The sequence below is a fragment of the Tenrec ecaudatus genome, chromosome 16, assembly GCF_050624435.1.
Source record: "Tenrec ecaudatus isolate mTenEca1 chromosome 16, mTenEca1.hap1, whole genome shotgun sequence".
In the NCBI taxonomy this organism is placed as follows: Eukaryota; Metazoa; Chordata; class Mammalia; order Afrosoricida; family Tenrecidae; genus Tenrec; species Tenrec ecaudatus.
Genome location: NC_134545.1, coordinates 72922221 through 72944812, shown reverse-complemented (window position 1 = coordinate 72944812; position 22592 = coordinate 72922221). Strand labels below are relative to the sequence as shown.

Sequence of the window (22592 nt, the reverse complement as noted above, 5' to 3'; positions counted from 1 at the left end):
AACTAAGGTGTGATTCCGATGCTTACAGAACTGTCATAACCCATTGGCAGAAGGATGACAGGAAACAAATTACTATATCACATGGACTTAAGAGGTCCTTCAGAGATAGAACATCAGTCTCCCAATCTATAAAATGATATCCTATGAGGGTGTGGCTGTGATAAAGAGAAATGCATGTTCAACTATTTAGCAAAGACTGACTCGGGTTAAGTGCTCAGTATATGAAATCTATGATGTTACTGGATCGTCCCTTGACAGGGACTAGGTTATAATACTAGCAGAGCAACTGAGAGTTAGATTTTGAGAGCCTTGAATGCTAGTCTATTTGGGAAACAGAAAGATTTCTCCCAAGTCATCTCCCCCAAATATGTTAGACTATTGCAGCTAATAATTGTCAAGTTAATTCCCTGAAGACAGTTAGCTGGCAGACTGCTGTCTGGACCCACCAAGGGTAGGCCTGCTCCCTGCTGTTAAGGACAATGGACTATTTCTCCCTAAAGGCTTGAAGTCCTTGATTTGGTTCCTGTAGGTGGAGTTAACACCCTACTGATAATGGTCTATAGTTGAGCCAGGGAACAGGTCAAACCCGCTCAGTGACATCTAAAGTTAGGCTGCCATCCTAAATCAAGGATCCGCCCATCTTGTCACATGTATACCCCCAATCCCTCCTCTTCCTATTGTGTGGTTACCCCTAGATCACCTCCCTCCCATTGCTGTATTACCTATAGCACACCCCTTTCCTGTGATGTATGTCTTCACCTGTAATTAGGGGGCTTGCATGTCCCCAGAGAATATAAAAGACTTGGTTAGCATTAAATATATCTCTCTCCACATGGACCACCAAGTGAAACTGAGGTGAGCATTGCTACCATAAAATGTGTCTGATTCCATTATCTCAATCTCTCATGCTCTTTATTATTTTTCTATAATCTTTACTTATTATCACTGTACAATTGTGTCTACCAGACCCATGATGATATGTTAGGGACTGGATTCCCCTGACAAGTCTAGAGAGTTTGAATCTTCTACTTTGATAAAAAAAATATATGGGCTAAGGTCACATTCTGAAAAGTAATCATTCTGAATAGAAATTAAAGCTGATGTCATTTTACATTACCTTTCAAAATTTATTTTGAGATGGAGTTAGTGTAAGCAGTTGGAACCAGTTGAAGGGGGGTTTGTATTTGATGTACTGAAAGGAAAGATGATATTTTCCAATCTGAAGCCCTCCCTCCTTTTCCCCACAGTAATTAGCGAACGCCAAAGGCAGCAACTGGAATCTGTGAGCTACTCCTGTCGATACGCTCTGGGCCTCTTTTATGAAGCTGGCTTGAAGATTGATGTCCCTTGGGCTGGGCAGTACATCACCAGTAATCCGTGCATACGCTTCATCTCCATTGATAATAAGAAGCGCAATATAGGTCAGTACCCCCATTATTTCCCTTAAATACAGCATCAATGGTGGGTGTAGATCGTGAAAAATGCTGTTTAATTGAGTGTTGCCATTCTGAAAGGAGCGAGCATTTAACTCCCAGCCACAAGGGATAAAACTTAATGTCACATTTGGCCAATAATGAAATATACACAGTGAAACTAGCAAAGTTTTGCAGAAAATCATTTACCACATGGTTTGTATTACCGAGTTCCTGAAAACAGTGTTAGAAGGTTTAAGATTTCAAAATGGCCCAAGTTCGACTTGAATATAGATCCATCTACATGTAAATGTGTCTCTCATGATTCTTTTCTGGGTGGAGTTGGTTTCTTGTTTTATTATGTTTTAATAAATGCCGCTCTTTCTATTTCTTGGTATAGAATTGAAAAGCAATTTTTGCTGTTATGAAAAATTATCCACTTGAATATAATCTTGTTTAGATCTCATCTTGAATAATAAGCACATTATCTTCATATATCATGCAGTTAAAATGATAGGTAGATTTTTTGTCAGAGATTTCTTTATGAAAATGCAATAAAATTGGTACCCATATTTTTGTTGAAGATAATTATGATACTGAGATCTGAATTGCAAGGAAAACATAACTCTGCTTTATTTCAGGCATAAAGGTGAAAGGATCATCATATTGTATAATTATGGTAATCCCTGAGGTACTCTTTTATGTAGAGTAAGCTGTAAGGATACAAAATGACTAAACTCATGTAAGGAATTATCATTTCAATTTTTTACCGTGTTTTATGGGGCACGATGGTTTCATCAAACCATTAGTTAGAAGTCTTGCTTGATAAAATCACTAACTGTTTCCTAACTTGCCAGAACTTCATAATGATAGAACTGGGTTGGAGTATGGTTTTTATATCAAAGCACATGATCTTAGGAAAATGTTTCTTTTATAACTGAAAACTCTCTAAGGGCTGGACTGTTTATGTTAACGTGATACCACATATATGTACAATCAGCAGTTCACGAAATGGGCTAACCATTACTTTTAACTCTGTAAGTGCTGAGAGAAGGAAAATGATCTCATAATGTATGCCATGAATTAGACATTATATTTTGGGTGTTTCTGTAGTAGATTTTATATCTGTTGGAGTGTATTTATCTGTCGGTAACACACACATGCACACTTGCACACATGCACTCCTGAAACTAAACTTGTTTAAATGATAAGAACATTACCTAAGAAAAGATTGAATGGCGTAGGATTGGTTGATTCAGGAACTGAAACGTATCTTCAACAGCCTATGGCTGCTGTTTTTCTCTTCTCTGCTACTCATGATGTTGACACCATTCACAAAGGACCGGGGACAAGATGGCAATATGCGTTGTCACATCTAGACCCAATGACAAACTTAGAAGAAGAACGACTCTTACTGCTACAGTCCCTTTCTAAGAATCAGGGAAATCTGTCCAGAAACCCCACCACTGACTCCCCTTTTGATCTCAAAGACCAACTGAGGATCACTCTACCTGTCCTCAACCAATCACTACCAGCGGGTCAATTCTGACTCACAGCAGAGCCCCGATATAGGCCTTCCAAGCTATTACTCTTTAGGGGAGCAGATAGCCTCATCTGTCTCCTGCAGAACAACTAATGATTTCGAACTGCTGACCCTGTGGGTTAGTAGCTTAACACATAACCCACTACGTCACCAGGACTCCAACAGCATTGCCAAGATACTTCTTAATCACTGAGAATAGAGAGACATCTAACTTGAAGCCCAGAATAATAATCATAAATAAAGATGTCTCCTTGAAGAAAGAGGTGGGGAATGGATACTGAGTTGACAACCAATAGTACCGATTATCTTCATGTAGAATCACAACTTATGTGGGAAGCAATGTTCAAAAGATGTCACATGGAAAGTAGAATCATGAATATTCAAAATTACCTGTGAAAATCCCTTAACACTGCATAATATTTTAAAGAGTGACGCATCAACTCTCAATATGTTCAGTAAACTTTTTTTCAATGGTCAGTGGATTTTAGTTTCTTTGAATAGGACAGATGAAATTGTTGGCTTGTACTTAGAGGTTGAAATGATATTTTCTATTATCAAAAACATTTAGGGAGAAGGGAAGTAGCAGTGTTGTAGCTCCTAACAGATGACATCTCCGCATAAAATCAGAGTTATTAAAGTTAAAAAGTATAACAAAAATATTCCCAAACTCTCATATTATCTGCTGTATTTTAAATAATAGAACGACAAAAGCATTAAAAAAATTAGCAATGACAATTTTAAAGCTATTGGGACACATGAATTGCAAGCCATGGTATTGCTTCAGCCTGTGGTGGTGGTACTTCAGCTGAGAAGGAAATACCTGCTTTACTTTGTCAGTTTTATGGAAAATTAATCTTGGATTATGAAGGTTTTAAATTATGGGAGGCCTCCAGTAGTGACATTCCCTAACATAAAATCTAACGGCCTTGTGTTTAAATTATTTTTCTTTCTCTGAGGGGCATGGTGCTAAGTATGTCTAGTGGAATTCTCAGAGTAATATAAATGTCCACCTAATGTTAACTTCACAGAGTTTTATTATATTGATACTTAACTAGTCCCGTAAGAACTGTTTCTTTATGCTACTAGCATTCCCCTGTTCCCAACGTTTCTTGGAGACTTCTGATTGAAGCAAGAATTACTGCTGTATACACACTGAAGTAATGAATATTGTGTTCTGTCAAGATAGGGTAGCAACAATATAGAAAAAGGCTGGTCAGGTTGAGATCACAAAATACAGCCTGTTGTTGTTAAGCCTGGGAGAGAACAACAGGAATAGGGATTAGTGGCTCAACCCAGACAAAAGGTCAAGGAGTAACCACTTGTCAGGTATCAGCATTAGCAGAAAGCCACAAAGAGAACCCAAGTTGTCTTGTTTAGATGGAAGGGGCACGACAGAACCTGCACCAGACCAAACTTCACGTATCAAGAATTGTGGACATTCCCAGCAAACACACTTAGATTTATTTTCCAAAATGTGTCCATGCAACACTAATTTTGGAAGGGGCTCTGTGATCACATAAGTTTGTAAAATACTACAGACCTTAGACTTATTTGGCAGAGTTGCATGGAACATTCCCTTTCAAAGATATGCCTAAATGTTTTCAATTCATTTAACCTAGAATTTCCCAAAGGTATTAGCTCATGGAATATTTTATTTAACCATTTCTTTCATTAACCTCCCACAGAAACAGTTCTCCTAAAGAAAGCCTGGCTTTGGTGTCACCTTTTGTGAGTTACACCTGGGTAGAAATCATAAGTCAGGCAAAGGAGCAGAGGGCATGCAGGTCCTGATGTCAGTAAGGAGATACCTGGAATTGTTTAGACATGGAAGGATCCTGGTTACAGAGGAACTTAATCTTGGGTGAGATTTTAATGTGAGACAATTTTGGTTACAGTAAGGGCGTTGCCCATGCTGTGGATCACTTATTTGAAGTGATTGATAAAATTGCCACAGTCAGTACAATTTGGACTCAAAAAGACTTAGATTCACATTCTGACTCTGAGATTGTTTAGGTGTTGCGGTCTTGCATGAACTTTGTATTTCAAATGCTAGTGATTCCAAGTATATTCAGATATTTTAATGGCCTGAATGCGACAGAAATGTATTTCTTGCTCCTATTAAGTTCAAACAGGTGTTTGAGAGAGAAGTATAATAGTTAAAGTTGTATGTCAACTTGACTGGGGCCTGATCCTCAGGGGTTTGGCAGTTAAGTAATGATGTACTCACCCCATGATATGATCTGATATGCTCAGTCAATCTGTGGTAAAGGGAATTACCCTGAGAGCTGCCTCACTGGCCTGTATCCTGTAGCATCTGGACCTTCCTCGGTTACTTGCCGATCTTGGGATTTGTTAGCTTCCACAACCTATAAGCCAGCATTTACCTGTCTGTCTTTGATTCAAAAGTGTCCACCCCTAAGTGAGTCAGGAGAAGCCTTCAGTCTCACTGACTTTTCTCTCTAGAGAACCCAGCGTATGACAGTGACTTTCTTTAAAAAGGTCATTCCGTCTTTTAATTTTGCCAGTGTTGTCGGGTAATTTACAAAGCAACTGTATTCTTAGCCATCCCATTCATGAATGGGAATGAGAACACTTTGCGGGGCTTTAGGCGCAGCCTGGAACAGCACACCCCTCTCTGCCTATATTCGTGTGGATAGAGCACAGGCACGTGGCTCTATCTCAATGGGAGCAGAAATGGAAATGATTTCAGGGCTGAGTCCAAAGACAACATAAAAGGATTCTGCCTCCTAAGAAGACCTTTGACTTCTTCCCCATCCCCCCAAGTTTTTAAGTGTGGAGGCAGCCTTTCCTGGTCAGAATACCTGGATTCAACTCAAGTCTATCACTTAGCACTGTATTCTGTTGAGTAAATAACTTAAATTGTCTTTTTCCTCAAATTAAAGGGAAATAGCATCAACCTCAAAGGCTTACTGAAGATTAAATGGCTCACCGCACCAAGAGCTACACATGGCCCTTGGCAAAGAATAAGTTAGTGTCAAAGCTATTCTCTAATATCATGATCAATTCATGTTTATTTTAAGTCTTATGCTTTCAAAGTAATGAAAATAAAGCAGAATTGAGCAGCCCTCAGTTACTCATGTAGGTAAGAATCAGGCAGATTAAAGTAGAAAAATTATAAGTAACCCTAACGACGATGGTCAGAATTTTAGCATCTTTTCTGGTTTGCCATCTGGAAGAGTGTTAATGGTTAGGAAAATAGCCAATAGGCAGCAGTCTGAATAGACGAATACAATCTGTAGCTCTAGAATGTGATGGCCAATAATCAAATACATAGCTTTCAATGTATGATCAAGGGAAGCAATGCCACGCGTTCTTTAAAAAAAGACCAAATAAATGAAACTTTTTATTGCATGAAATGTATCATTGCAAGGAACTGATTGGGAGAACTTTTCAGTAACAAACATTAATATAATGTGGCCGTTTTACAAAAAGATGCAGAAGTGTTATTCCATCTGGTTGTTTATTACATCAACTCTTTATAGAAGCCAAAGGCACAGTGTAATATCCTATAAATCAGTAGGATGCTCAGGGGTGGTAAATATAGTCATCTGTGTTCACTTAGGGCAATTGAGCATATTCCAAATGAACATAGAGCTTGGCAATGGACATCACAAAATGGACCTTCGGATTTGAACAAATGTCAGATTACTTGTCATTGAACTTGTAGTAAATGCAACCTGGACAGGCTAACTCTTATAAAGAGAAGGAGAAGCAGGGGAGGGAGAATGGGAAGGAAACGAACTAGAATCAGGAAAACCTATCAGATTTTTGGTTTAGCTTTTGTTTTCAAATCTTAACCACAGAAATAGAGCTCTCTTATAAAACAGCCACCATCATCTTAAAACAGTAACAAGCAGTAACCAGACACAGAATCCATGTCTTCTCTATAATAGGCACAGTCATTTATCATTCAATTATGTAACTGCTGCTTTCCATATTAATCTGCTAAGGCACTTAACAATAGTCAAATACTAATTGCAAATATCCACTTCATTATTACAATGTTACTATAGCATATCATGTGATTGCAATATCAGCTCTCAGGATGCTACCTCATGAGAGGGACACTCACTGACACACACAGACATCAACTCAGTGCTATGAAGTCTATTGTGACACATAGTGATCCTATAGGACACAATTTGAGGGGATACCTCCACCCCACCCAAAAAAAAACAGAAAAAATCTCCACTGGGCGGAGCTTTCATAGGACACATTTTTCCCACTAGGCAAGCACCAAGCAACTTCCTGAGTTAGTGCACCCAGTGGCATTACCTGGGAAGGTTCTCTCTGGTGACAGTGAATTTTTTCGTCAGAGCTGTTTCACTTGAACCTCGTTTTTTTGTGATGGCATGCAGCTGTGAAATTTTGTTTTCTGGTCAGGTAAAAATGCCTCAGAATTGTTGTGATGTTGAACACAGCTTCCGAGGACAACACTATGGGAAAACTCAAGTGTATGGGTGGTTTTCTCATTTCAAAAAAGGTGAATTGTTGATTGATGACAAACCTCGTTCTGGATGTCCATCCACTTCCCGGACGGACGAAAATGTCCACAAAAATCCATGCACTTGTGGAAGACCAATGAAGAGACGGGGAAGTGATCTGGACTGCCCTGGAACTCGGGTCAGTGAATTTTAACAAAAGAGTTGGGAATGAGAGGGGTTGCGGTGAAATGTATGCCTCAGGTTCTGACTCAGTAGGAAAAGACCAACGAGTAGAAAAATGCCGTGCTTTGAAAGAACAGTTCCTAAGCGACCCAGACTTTTTCCCCAAGGTCCTAACCAGCGATGAGACAGGGTGCTATTCTTACAACCCCCAAAGCAAACATCAGACACGCCAGTGGAAGACGCCATCATCACCTCGCCCCCAAACGCTCGTCCAATGCAATCAAAGATCAAAACGATGCTCATTTGTTTAGTTTAGTTTTTTTTTATGTGAGGGAAATAGTGCAATTGGAGTTTGTTCCACCAGGTCAGAGTGTTAATAAAGCTTTTTTGGGAAGATGTTCTGAAAAAATTGCATAATGGTTGTGCAACAAAAAGGCCTGGTTTGTGGCAGACCGGGAACCGTTTCTGCCACTATGACAATGCACATGCTCACGCAGCCATCTCATTGTGCCATTTTTTGGCAAAAAGTAGCATGCCTATCTTGCACCACACACCTTATTCACCTGACCCCACTCCTTTCAAGGACAGTGATTTGAAGACATGACAGGACAATGTTTTGAAGACGTAGAAGACATAGAGGCGGTGAAGCAAAAAAACAAAGGAGATGCTGTTAGCCATCCAAACAGATGGGTTTAAAAAATGTTTCCAAGAATAGAAGATTTGACAAATGTTTTAAGTGTATTGGAAAGTACTTTGAAGGTAATAAAGTTGTTTTTTAAATTAAATATATAGCTTTGAAAAAAAATCTGGTTTTTGAGGGCATACACCCCCCCACCCCCACGTAGACCTGCCCCTGTGGGTTTCCAAGACTACAGGAGTAGAAAGCCTTGCCTTTCTTCCTCAGTGAAGTTCCTGGGTTCAAACTGCTGGCCTTGCATTTAGCAGCCAAGTCTTTAACTACTGATGTATATGTATATATCAATAAATAAACTCATTGTCATCGAAATTAACAGGCACACCTTATAAAGTAGGCCATTCTGATTGCACATGATACTTTCCACTTTCAAAAGCAGAAACAGCCATTCATTAGAGATTGAACTAACTCAGCCCATGTTGTGCACAGCAAGTAAAAACCAGCACAGGCCCCTTTCAGTTTAGGATTTCCTTATCAGGTTATCCGCAATGACAATGATTTACATCCAAGATAACACTAATCCTTCCACTTTCCAGATAAGTTAATTCAGTATAAAAGTCAGTGCCAGAAATAGGGGAAAAGGGGAAAAGCTAAATACATTTAAAAAAAACACTTTAAATATACCCTATGGAGTATATTATTGGGGGAAAGTACATATGGAAGTTCCTTTCAATAAAATTGATTGCCCAAATACTTCTTAAGCCTTCTATTCTCAATGTATTCAAGTGAATGGATACCCTTTGAGGATGTGTTCCACATCAGGCTGAGCCAGAAGGGTCAATAACTCTTGCCCTTGTGGAACAGTAAGATTCATGAATTTACTAAAAGGAGAAATTTTGAAGAAAATTTAGTTAGGACCATGATATTAATGGATAATCGATTGGAATCAAGTAAGAGTTCTCTTGAATATAAAGGGATGCATTGATCTTGTCAACTGTTAAACTTGCAGGTTCTTGTCTTACTCTATTAGCCAATTGAGTAAAAGAAACAGATTTGATCGTGCAGACAAGAAGAAACATGAGCCTCCTACCCAAAATGCCACAAGACCCCAAATTAGGAGCACCGGGGTCCTTCATCCTTCCTGCCTTCCCAACCCCCTCCTCACCCCAGCATACCCTACCCTAAAACAGAGGCCTGTTTGGCGACTATTTGTGAATGCTATGTGTTTATTACTGTTATTTTGGTTTGTGTGGGTTTGGTAGGACCTGGTGGTTTATTTTTTGAGGCTGAGAACCTTCCATTGTTCCCCCCATAGAAACCAATGGTTGTTGCTTCTTCACTTTATATCATTTCACCATGAGAAGTTTCACAGGAATGCTCTACTTTAGGACAGTGGGGAAACCGAATGCAGTGTTGGGGACAAGTATAGGCAGAATACCCTTTAGATGAGAGCATGGAAAGACTTGTCTCGTGTACTTACTGTCTTCCTCACATGTTCTAGGGAGGGACCAGTCCCTGGGGAAGGGCATAATGCTTGGTAGAGTTCAATGTCAGTGAAAAAGGCAGACCCTCCACAAGATGGATTAGCACAGTGGCCGCAACAATGGACCCAAACGTAGCAACAATTGGTGCGGCTGGCACAGGACTTGGTAATGTTTTATTGTGTTAAACATAAGATTGCAAATATGCTTGTCACAACAGATGGATGGATGGATTGTGATAAGGGTTATATGAGCCCCCAATAAAATGATTTTTTTAAACAGGCTAAGATTGCTCACTAGTACAACACACATAGAACACCTCTAATTAAAAGATGTCTATGACAATATTTTGAGAATTTAAAAGACTATTGAAGACCTTTTGTCAACATGAATCCAATTATCTCCTTTCATTAGGAGAAGAAGTGAAAGATGGAGCCTACAGGACATTTAAATCCATACATAAATTAGGAGCTTTAGTATAGTCTATTATTTAACTTTCTCCTGAGGCTGCTAAACATTTGGTAGATGCTAATAAGTCACGAAATTCCCAAGAATTCGTGAGCACAAGAGTAAAGAAAGTCTGGTGTCTACAATGCCTTTTCAATGGCTATAAACAAATCCACATTACAGTTGTATACAGCAGCCACACTGAGAAGTAAATCTTAAACTTTAAATACCCTTAGTCTCTTTTTGTGTCAACCCACAATGCAAGTTTGTGTTCTGCCTGCCTGCCTCTCTGAGAGTTGTGTTTTCACAAAACCCGTGACTCTCAGATGGAGGTTTTTAAAAATGACCTTCCGGTTGGCTAAGAATCTAATCAGAATATTAGAGTCAGATGTGTTGGGGACCGAGAGTAGTTTCTATCCAAACTTCAGGGGCGGGGGCAAACATCAGAAAATGACGCAAGATGATTGCTTATGATGACAAAAAATGTATGCGTCGGAAAAGCACAGGCTACAGATGCGAGCAATAGAAAAGACTAACATTGCTGTTGCCGCTTTAGAACGGAAATTAAGACGTGTTCTCTGCCTGCTGGCTTTGTGGGGACGAACATGGATTTCGCAGAGCAAGGTGGGAAGTAGCAACGCTACTATCCCATTGATGGCCTCATCACGAAGGTCACGTGACTAGGTGTGTGGCTACTCTCCAAAGAAGAAACTGCAGTATTAAATGTAATAGCAGCTAATTTTTGCTATTTATAATTACAATCCTTTTAATAGGATGGTTCTTTTGTCTGCTAAGTACCTAAAGGAGATTAGGCACCAGTTTGGGAGTGGGAGCAAGGAAAGCTAAATTGATTTGCTTAATTGAGGAGAAAATCTCAGACAATGGGGAGTGGATGGAGCAGAGAAGTAGGGGAAGAAGGATAAAGGAAGAGAAAGCTGAATGGTGAGAAGCTGTGGCTTAACAGGGTCTGGGGGCTCTGGGGGAGGAGCTACTATTAAGATTTTTAACTTCTGTGACGTTACTTTGTTGACCACTGGCTACTTGTAAAACGTCAAGTTTGCTTTGTTAAGAATACTAAATTTTTATATCCCTGGCTGGTTTTTAGTAGGTCGTTGGGGTGTAAATAAAAGAAAGTGAGATGGAGCTCAGATTTGGCCCAACACCAAATCAGAGATGAAGAGAAAGCAGCTCTGTGCTGGCAGAGAATGACATTTTCATATAAGCAAGAGTCCTGAGTGATAGCAATATGATACTCCTGCCATTCCAGGGACAGCATGGGGAGGATTTCGTTGTCGTTCCCACAACAACCACAGGAGGCAGGTGCTGCAGTCTCATTTCCTATCATATCACTTCAATTCATTTGTTTAACTACTATGCTGTAGGCAGGTGAAAGTTTACAGAGCAAATTCAGTTTTCCACAATGTAACAATGCAACAGCACTCTTCCCACATTTCTCCCTAGGTTCTGTATTTCCATGTATCCCCTTTGCTGCATTTTGCTGCCTTCTGAGCTTTGTTTTGAGGCAAATGAAGCCCTTTCTCATTCTAGCTTTGTCTGTTGTTTGGTTACAAGGTTATCCCTAGGGAGGGGCTCAGATCTAGGTGTGAAGGGAGTCCAGGGGGCACAATTTTTTTACTGTGTGTGTGGGAGCATCCACCAGTCTCTTATCAAGCCAGTCAGTATGGTCTTTTTACATAGTTTCCCCCAGTCTGTCCAGGATTTTCTGAGGTCTTGATCAGTGAGGTTAGCAGTGACAACTTGCACTATCTAAGTCTTCTGTTCTCAGGGTAGTGGAGGTTGGGGTTCACTCAGTTCATTAGTCCTTTTTACTAATTGTTTCCTTGAGTCTTTGCCACACTCTTCTTCCCTCCCCCGACGGGGAGATCAACAGTGGTATCCACTTGCAGTTTTCAAGAATCTAGTCACTACTCACTAAGGTAAGAGATAGAATATTGTCATTTTGGAGTATCTTATGTAGACAATAGTTTAACTTACCTGTCCCTTAAGACTGCGGTCTTACGCTACCATGCCAGCGACTTGTCCTTTTAAGGTGTTTCATTATGGCTAAAATGTTTTCATACCTTTGCCCTGTTTATTCTACATAAGCAAAAATCATGGATACATTTATAGAATACACAAATACTGATGTAAAAATATCCTTATCAAAGCATATGTATACCGATAGGTATCGTGCTTTTTGCCTACCCATACCTATTCAGCATGCATATCTGCCCTATACCCACTTGTAGATTGTTTGTTATAACTATTACTGCAAGGGTGTGGTTGACATGGTATTTACCTTTGATGTCTGTAACTCTCATGCATCTCTCAGCTCTTCCTTTGTCTTAAGGACACTGTGCTAATTTCCCTCTTATTGAATCTTGCCTTTCTCTTCTCCCACACTAGTAACTACTTACTCCCTAGTTAATAATGTAGCCACTCTTCCTCCCTGGTAACAATGAAAGACTGTTTCCTTTCTTGACTTTTATAATAGTGGTCTCATATAATGTTTGTCTTTTTGTAGGTGATTTATTTCACTCAGCATAATGTCCTATAGGACTGAAAATAGTGAACCTCAGATGTCACCCCATAAAGGTTATAATGTATAATTATTTACTACAAAGAAAAAGAGAGAGACTAAATGGCATAATAGCATATTGTCTAAAATGCAGAGTGATCTCAAGTTAATATCACTTGTAAGGTGCTATCAAGATTAAACAGGTTTTTAAACTTCCAAAAGGAAAAAAAATTATAAAGACCTAGTAAACACAAAAATCAGCAGCAACAAATAAAATGAAAACAAAATTAATTCCACTGAAAAATAAATAGAATAAAGAAAATATGACATACATAGAATAACAGAGATAAATTCATACCTATTGATAATTACACTGGCCATGAAGGGATAGAATGCACCCGGCCAGACACACTGTGTGGCAGAATGGTTAAGAAAGCAGTTCCATCATTTCACTGCCTATAAGACTCACTTTAGACACAAGATGAAATAAACCAAAAGAGCAAAGGATTGAAAAGAATCTATAAAGCAAATGGTAACCCAAAAAGAAGAGAAGTGGAAATAGTTTCTGGTACAACAGGCTTCAAGGCAAACATGAGCATAAGGGACAAGAAAAGGCATTATACAATGAGCAAGATTATATAGCCATACATTCAGCGAAAGAGCCCCAAATACGTAAATCAATCATTAACAGAATTGAAAAGAGAAATAGATAACTCCACAATAGTAGTATGCCACTTTAACCCACTACTTCTGATGGCATAATAGCTAGTAAGAAACTCAGCAAAAGACACAGAAGATATAAACAACGCAGTCAACCAACGTGAGCTCATAAGCATATATCGAACTCGCCACTCAGCAAACACACTTGACATATTCTTTTCCAGTTCACGTGGAACCTTCTCCACGATGGGCCATATACTCAGCCCCAAAGCAGCCTCAATACGCTTAGAAATACAAAGCATTTTCTTGGATCACAATGCTGAAAAATTAAAAATGACTAACAGAACGAAAATGGAAATAAATACATGAAAACTGAATAACATTCTGCTTAAAAACTAGTGGGTAATAGAAAACCTAAAAAGTGAAACAAAAAATCCAAGAATCAAGTAAGAATAAAAACACAACATATCAAAAGCTTTGGGACACAACAAAAACAATGCTCCGAGGTCAACTTATGGCATTAAATGCACACAGAAAAAGAGAAGAAAGAACTGAAACCAATGCCTTAGCAAAACAACTTCAAAGTTAGAAAAATATGAGAAAAGGGAAAAATAAGAAAGCCTAGTGTCACCAGAATAAAGACAATAATAAAGATTAGAGTAGGAATTAATGAAACATAAAAAATAGAATAAATAAGACTGTAAAGTTATAGTTTGTTATTTTATTTTGAGTATACTGAAGATGCTTAGGAGGTTTTCTTAAGGTCAGCTAGGAGTGCAGTTCAGAACATAACAGGAGTCAGAGGACCAGCTCCATGGCAGGAGTTGCCACTTCAGTGACGTGGTTCCTGTAGTAACAGCCTATATAACCAGTAGCTCTATCATCAGTGTTGGGACCATAAGAAGGTCTGGATAAAGGCCCAGAAAGTACTGTTCCTGACCTAAGTCAGAAAAAAGAAGAGCTTGGGAGATGAGGCAAACAGTGTCTGGATTATACTTACTTGCCAGTGTTCTGCCGTCTTACTCCATCCAGATCAGCGAGGCATCTTTTTGGAGGCTTGGGGTGAAATGAGCACTAGTGCTTCCTTGGGTTGCGTGCTTGGCAGAAACTTAAAGTATGCTGCCTTCAGAACAAACTTCACACCTGTTTTGAGAACCTTATTTTGAATTAAGATGGGACGTCTCATCCTCTGATCCTCAAATAAAGAACGTTCATCTTGTTCCTATAATACCTGAAACCACTTCACTCTGCTGAGAGAAATGGAAATTGGGAAAGGGCTATCTGTGAGGGACTGAGCTATTTTGAAGGAGTTTGACATTAAGTCCAGACTGCAGTCTGAAGTGAAGCTGTCAACACTCTGTGTTGTAAGCCAGGGATCAGAATGGTGTGCTCTGCTCTGCTTCCAAGACAAGTGCCTGTTTTCCATCATTCTGGAGACATTGGAAAGCCTGTGCAAGTTGAAAACAGTGTTGCAAGACTGCTTCAGTCTTCTGCAGTCTGTGAGCCTTGGGGTCTGGGGGACCGTAAAGACATATTGAGCAGATGAGAGTGTGAGAATTCTTCACTCAGATCCATTTCTTTCTTTCTGGAACATAACAATACTTTCACAAAGAGGACCATTCTTTGGCTTACAGTTCCCTTAGAAAAGATGCTACCGCTTTTCTTACTGTCGAAAATTCCTTCTCAGATCAAAGAAAATGCCTCTTGTACTAAAGAATTAATATAACCTGGCTGAAAAGCTTTTTCCCAAATTAGAAGCTCTATGCTTTCACCAGAAAGTATTCCTCTACCTATCTACATCAGCCAATTCCTTTCATCTTGACCAAGCTTGCAAAGAAGAGATAGTTGCCAGAATTATGGTATAATATGTATAATTTTGGTACTCAATTGATGGTGGCTGAGCCAATTGTTCTTTATACTCCTGCGAATTGGGCTTTTCTGACCCTGAAACGATATTGAAGAGTAATACGTCAGCTGCTGTTGTTCGTTTCCATCAAGTCAGTTCCGACTCAGTGTGACCCTACATACAACTGCTCGGTCCCACGTCATTCTCACGATTGCTGCTATGTTTGAGCTCACTTCTACAGCCATGGTGTCTATCTATCTTGTTGAAGGATTTTCTCTTGTGTATTGTCCCTCTCCCAAGCCTAATGTTCTTTTCCAGGCACTGGACTCTCCTGATAACATGTCCAAATTTTTTGAAGCGAAACCTCACTATTCTCGCTTCTAGGGAAGGGTCTGGTTGTACTTCTTTCTGGGTGGATTTGTTTGTTCTTCTGGCAGTCATTGGTACTTTCAGTATTCTCCGCCAGCCCCATAATTCAAATTGATCGAGTTTTTGTGGTCAACCTTATTCAGTGTCCAACCTCCACATGCTTATGTGGAAATCAAAAATACCATTATTTGGATCGGTTACGCCTTAGGCCTCAAAGTGGACATTCTTCCTCTTTAGCGATTCAGAGGCCTGTGCAACACATTTGCCCCTTACATCGCTTCATCTGAGTCCTTGACCGTGGCTTCCATGTGCATTGATTGTGGATCCAAGCAAGATTACATCCTTGACGATATCAGTCTTCATTTCTTATGATGCCATCTATTGGTCCAGTTGTGAGGATTTTGGTTTTATTTTCATTGCTTATCATTCATATCGAAGGCTGAAATCCTTGATCTTCATCAGCAAGTTCTTCAAGTCATCCTCATTTCAACAAGCAAGGTTGTGTCATCTGCATTTTACAGGTTGTTAAACATTCCTTTAATCTTGATATCACACTCTTCTTCATATAGTCCAGTGTCTCCATTTATTTGTAGAGATTTAACAAAGATGAGGAGAGTCACAACTCTGACATGTAGCTTCTTTTTCTGATTTGAAACAATGCAGTATTCACTTGTTCTTTTTGAATGATCAACCCTTGGTCTGTGTACATGTCCCAAGGAGCACCATGAAGTGTTCTAGAATTCCCATTTATCTCAAGGACACCTCTAGTTTGTTGTGGTCCACGCATCTGAATAACTCTGCATATTCTGTGTGTATCCTCTGCTTTCAGAACAAGATGCATGTGACATCAACAGTGATAGTCCTTGTTCTATATCATCTTCCGAATCCAGCGTGAATTTCCGGCAGCTCTTTGTCAATATATTGATGCAACCATTGTTGAATGGTCTTCAACAAAATTTTACTTGCATGTGACATTAATGATAATGTGTGACACTTTCCAAATTCTATGTGTAAGCTTTCTTCGATATAGGGATAAAAGTGGATTTCTTTCAGTCAATTGGCTAGCAACTGTCTTCCAAATTTCTTTTTTTTAACATTTTATTAGGGGCTCATACAACTCTTATCACAATCCACACATATACATACATCAAGTGTGTAAATCACATCCCTACATTCTTTGCCCTAATCACTCTCAAAGCATTTGCTCTCCACTTAAGCCCTCTACATCAGGTCCTCTTTTTTTTAACCCTCCCTCCCCGCTCCCCCCTCCCTCATGAGCCCTTGATAATCCACAGATTGTTATTTTGTCATATCTTGCCCTATCCGGAGTCTCCCTTCCCCCTCTTCTCTGCCGTCCATCTCCCAGGGAGGAGGTCCCATGTGGATCCTTTTAAGCAGTTCCCCCTTTCCAACCCACTCTCCCAGCCTCGACCCTCACACCCCTGCTCCTGAAGGTATTGTCCACTCTAGATTCCCTGTGCCTCCAGCTCCCATATGCACCAGTGTACAACCTCTGCCCTATCGACTCCTGCAAGGTAGAATTCGGATCATGGTAGTTGTGGGGAGGAAACATCCAGGATCTGGGGGAAAGCTGTGTACTACATCGCACCCTGACTGATCCGGCTCCTCTCCTAAACGCCTCTGTGAGGGGATCTCCAGTGGTCGACACTTGGGCCTCGGGTCTCCACTCTGCACTTCCCCCTTCATTCCCAAATTTCTTGACATAGGTGAGTGAATGCTTCCAGTGCCTGATCAGCTTGTTGAAATATTTCAACTGGTATTCCATAAATTCCTGGAATTTTGCTTTTCATTAATGCCTTCATTACAGCTTGGATTTCTTCATTCAGTACTACTTGTTCTTGATCATATACTACCTCTTGAAATGGTTGAATATCCACTAGCTCTTTTTTTGTTCAGTGACTCTGTGTATTCCTTCTATCCTCTCTGATGGCTCCTGCATCGTTTCATATTTTACCCATAGAATCGTTCAATGTTGCAACTTGAGGCTTGAAAGTTTTCTTTAGTTCTTTCAGCTTAAGATAGCTTTCTCTTCCTTTTTTGCTTTATAACTCCAAGTCTTTGCACATTTCATTATGATGTGTAAAATGTGTCTCCTCTAGCAGGCTTTTGAAGTTTTCTTTACAGCCCTTTTATTTCATATATCTTGCATTTGCTTTAGCTATGCTGTGATCAAGAGCAAGCTTCAGGGTCTTTTCTAATCTCAACTTTGATCTTTTCTTCCTTTACTGTCTTTTGTAATGATTTTTGGCTGCCTTCTTGCATGCTGTTTTTGATGTCATACTCTAGCTCTTCAGGTCTTCTGAGATTGGTGTTCTAGGAATCAAATCTATATGTAAGATATTCTTAAGGTCTTGGGATGACTCAAGGTCATATTTTGGCTCTTATAGACTTGTTTAAGTTTTCATCAGCTTCAACTTGAACTTATATATGAACAATTGATGTTCTGTTCCACATTGGCCTCATTTTGACAGCTGATAACGAGCATCTGCAAGGCTTCTTCACCCACATGCAGTCAATTGGATACTTGCATCTTCTATCTGGTGTGGTCCACATGCATAGTCACCTTTTTTGTTGTGGAAAAACAAGTACTTGAGATAGAAAAGGTGTTGGTGTTACAAAATTCTATCACGTGATCTCCATTTCCATCAACACTATATTTTCCAATTACTGTGCCTTCCTTTTTGTTTCCAACATTTGCATTCTAATTACCAATATTTGTCAATGCATCTTGAATACGTGTTTGATCAATTGCAGACTGGAGAATTTTATAGAATTCTTCAATTTTTTTCATCACTCCTTTACTGATTGGTGTGTAAATTTGAATAATAGTTGTATTGATTGGATTTCCTTGCATGCACACAGATATTACCTTATCATAGCATTGTACTTCAGAAACAAACTCACTGCCATCAAGTCAATGCTGACTCGTGGCGATGCCCCATGGGTTTTCTAGACTGCAACTGTTTATGGGAGTAGAAAGCCTAGTCTTTCTCCCACAGAGTGGCTGGTGGTTTTGAACTGCCAACTATGAAGATTGCATCCCAACTTGTCACCTCTACAGCTCAGGGCTCCTGGATTTCAAAATAGATTTGAAATGTCCTTTTCAATGTACTGAATGTGATGCCATTCCTCCCGAATTTGTCATTCCTGGCATAGTAAATATATGCTAGTCTTATTTGAGATGGAAAATACCGCTTTATTTCAGCTCAATAATGCCTAGCATCTTGATCTTTATGTGTTCTATTTCATTTCTGACAGCGTCCAGTTTTCTTAGATTTATACTTCATATATTTCAAGTTCTTATTAGTAATCGATATTTACAGCTGTCACTTTTCTCACTTTGAGCCATGCCTCATCAGCAAATGATGGTCCTGAAAGCATGACACCATCCACATCATTTTTTAAAATAAATAAATAAATCATTTTATTGGGGTCTCTGACAGCTCTTATAACAATCCATACATCCATTTTATCAAGCACATTTTCACATTTGGTGCCTTCATCATTTTCAAAATATTTTCTTTCCCTTCCCCCCCTTCTCTGCCGTCCATCTCCCAGTGAGGAGACTCCGGATAGGGCAAGATATGACAAACTAACAATCTATAAATTATCAAGGGCTCATGAGAGAGGGGGGAGCGGGGAGGAGGGGAAAAAAAAAGAGGACCTGGTGCAAATGGCTTAAGTGGAGAGCAAATGCTTTGAGAATGATTGGGGCAGGGAATGTGCGGATGTGCTTTATACAATTGATGTATGTATATGTGTGGATTGTGATAAGAGTTGTATGAGCCCCTAATAAAATGTAAAAAACATAATAAAAATATTTTCTTTCTGTTTAAGCCCTTGGTTGATTTTCTTTTTTTTTAATTGTTTTATTAGGGGCTCATACAACTCTTATCACAATCCATCCATACATCAATTGTGTAAAGCACATTTGTACATTCATTGCCCTCATCATTCTCAAAATATTTGCTCTCCACTTAAGACCTTGGCATCAGGTCCTCATTTTTCCCCTCCCCCATACCTCCTCCCTCATGAGCTCTCAATAATTTATGAATTATTGTTTTATCGTATCTTGCCTTATTTGACGTCTTCCTTCACCCACTTTTCTGTTGTCTGTCCCCCAGGGAGGAGGTTATATGTAGATCCTTGTAATTGGTTCCCTCTTTTCAACCCACTCCCACTCTACCCTCCCAGTATCGCCCCTCACACTACTTGTCCTGGAGGGATCATCTGCCCTGGATTCTCTGTGTTTCCAGTGCCTATCTGTACCAGTGTACACCCTCTGGTCTAGCCAGACTTTCAAGGTAGAATTCAGATCATGATAGTGGGGTAGGGGGAGGAAGCATTTAGGAACTAGAGGAAACTTGTATTTTTCATCATTGCTACACCGCACCTTGACTGCCTCGTCTCCTCCCCTAGACCCCTCTGCAAGGGGATCTCCAGCGGCTGACAAATGGGCTTTGGGTCTCCACTCTGCACTCCCCACCACATTCACTATGGTAAGATTTTTTTGTTCTGATGATGCCTGATACCTGACCCGTTCGACACTTCGTGACCGCACAGGCTGACACCATCCACATCATGATGGACTCTGTGGAGAAGGCAGTTCTTTCTCAGTCGTATTTTGAGTGCTTTCCCACTTTGAGGCGCTTGTCTTCTGGCACTGTTTCTGCCGATGTTCTGCTGCTGTTCATGAGAGTTTCAGTATATGACAATGCTCCAGTGATATTCATAAGATTATCAAGGGCTAATTCCTCAGAAGTGGACTGCCTACTCCTTCTTCATATTCTGTTCTTAATCGGAAAGTTTCTGCTGAAAACTATTCACTTGGATGGCCCTGCTGGTATTTGAAATACCAGTGACCTAGCTTCCAGCATCACACAACATGCAAGCCACCACAGGAGAACAAACTGACCGACAAGGGGTGGAATACTTCAGTATCGGTCACCTATTTAGCAGACAAGGAAACATATAGCTAGCCAGCAAAGCAGTAATTCCTAAGACAATCTGTATCTGTTGCCAGTGCCCTGGAAATCATAAAAAATGAATGAGCTCTCTATTTAATTCTGAACCTGGAACCCATTGAAAAGCATATGTGAGTTCTTAGTGATTAAACCAACGAGGAGTCTTTTTTTATTCTCTATACTATGGCTAAGGAGCCCTGATGGTGCTGCCAGGTTAAATGTTGGACTGCTAACTGGAAAGTCAACCATTCACACCCGCCAGGTGCTTTGTGTGATGAGGCTATCTGCTCACATTAGGATTCACAGTCTCAGAAACTCTATCTAGAGAGGGTCGTTGTGAGTCAGAATGGACTCGATGGCAGGGGGGTGGGTTTTTCATTTAGGTTGTGTAATGAGGCATCCCAAAGGGGAAGTGACTAAAACACTTGGCTGCTAACCAAAAAGTCAGTAGGTAAAACCTACCAGTTACTCTAGGCAGAAGGTGTGGCAGCCTGCTTCCAAAAAGACTTACATCCCCGGATGTTCTGTGGGTCAGTTGAAATCCTAGGATCACTTGAATTGAAAACAGTAGGTTTTGGCTTTTTGTTCTTTATTTTTGGTAGCATAACTAGAACATTGGGAATATTTGACAATAGTATCCGTAGTATATATTGCCAGAACTATGAAAATTCTACCAAATCCTTTCCCCCAAAGTGTGCACAAGTATTCTCAGTAACCATGTTGCCATCCTTGCTGGAGAATATACATCTGCTTTGAATGATGCCCTGTAACACAGACCTTGATTTCCAATTTTATACTTCAAAGGATTACACTGTTCTTTTGTGAAGAATTTTTTAAAGAACAACTGTACCCCAGCTGAAAAATATAACTTAGAAAACATGTGATAACTCTGAAAATGTGCCATTTCTCTGCAAAAGTTTATCATACATTTTCTTTGTTTCTTTAATATCAGATTGTCATCAACATGAAATGATATCTTGATAGGAACTTTGCCATATTGATGAATTCACATTAATTCAAGCTTAGTGAGTGATGACTTCATCATATAATTAATGTTTACATTGTTTTCATGATCGATGGTGAAAAATAAACAACATATACAACCTGATGGGGTCGCCATGCAGACCTAGTGTCACAGTGTAACTCAACACTTAGAATTAGGTCAGATTTCATAATAATGGGATTTCTATAGGTTTAAAAAGTGATCAAATAACTATCCTTCTTATATAATTCAAGCTAATAGCTCTTTGATCATGGGTAAGTTTCCTAATCTCTCTGAGTTTCATCATCTCAACTTGAAAAATATGGTTCCTAATGTCTCTCAGAAACATTGTAAGGATTTAATGAGATAGGATATCCATAATGTCTAGCACCTCATAAAAAACAAAACAAACAAACCAGCTGCCGTCAGGCTAGCACTGACACATAGAGACCTTTTGGGCCAGAATAGAACTTCTCCCTTTGGTTTCAGAAGCTATAAATCTTTATAAGAGGAGATGGCCTCGTCTTTATTTTTTGGAGAGACTGATGGGTTTGAATTGCTGATCTTTCAGTTAGCCGACTGCACCACAAGGGATCCTTATGATATAATAGACACGGAGTTAATACTAACTTTATAGTTGGCACTAGAGATGATTTTATGATATAAGTCTGTGAGCTATATGTATATATACATTTATTTAGAGGAAGAGAAAAGGAAATGACAACACTACAGTTCCCATTAAACATTATCTTCCTAAGAAAATAATATTGTTGTTGTTAGATGCCATCAAGCCGGCTCGGACTCATAGCAACTCCATGTATACTAGAACGAGACACTGCTGGTCTTGCCCTATGCTCACACATATTCCTATGTTTGAGCCTATTGTTGCAGGGTGGTCAGACAATACCACATGACCTGAATAAGGTATTAAGCTCAAAGACTATTAAATTACAAGTATCCTTTTGTATGGGCCCCAAATCAGTTTTTGAATCAAACCATTTCTTAAATATTATATTACTGTATATCTAAACAGAATAAGATCCTAGAAAGTAAATTGTTCCAGAACATTCAGCAAATAGAAAAGGCC

The 22592-nt window shown here is 39.6% G+C and overlaps 1 protein-coding gene and 1 long non-coding RNA gene across 2 annotated transcripts in view; one reads left to right on the top strand and one right to left on the bottom strand.

Moving 5' to 3' along the window:
* Window positions 1-22592, bottom strand: part of LOC142428854 (uncharacterized) — a 121311-nt gene that overhangs the window by 18152 nt on the left and 80567 nt on the right. The window lies entirely within an intron of this gene.
* The window catches only part of RNLS (renalase, FAD dependent amine oxidase), a 399075-nt gene that overhangs the window by 300386 nt on the left and 76097 nt on the right, over window positions 1-22592 (top strand). Inside the window, exon 5 of the mRNA XM_075533739.1 lies at window positions 1248-1421. Coding sequence (XP_075389854.1) covers window positions 1248-1421 — 174 coding nt within the window. The remainder of the gene's footprint in view (window positions 1-1247; window positions 1422-22592) is intronic.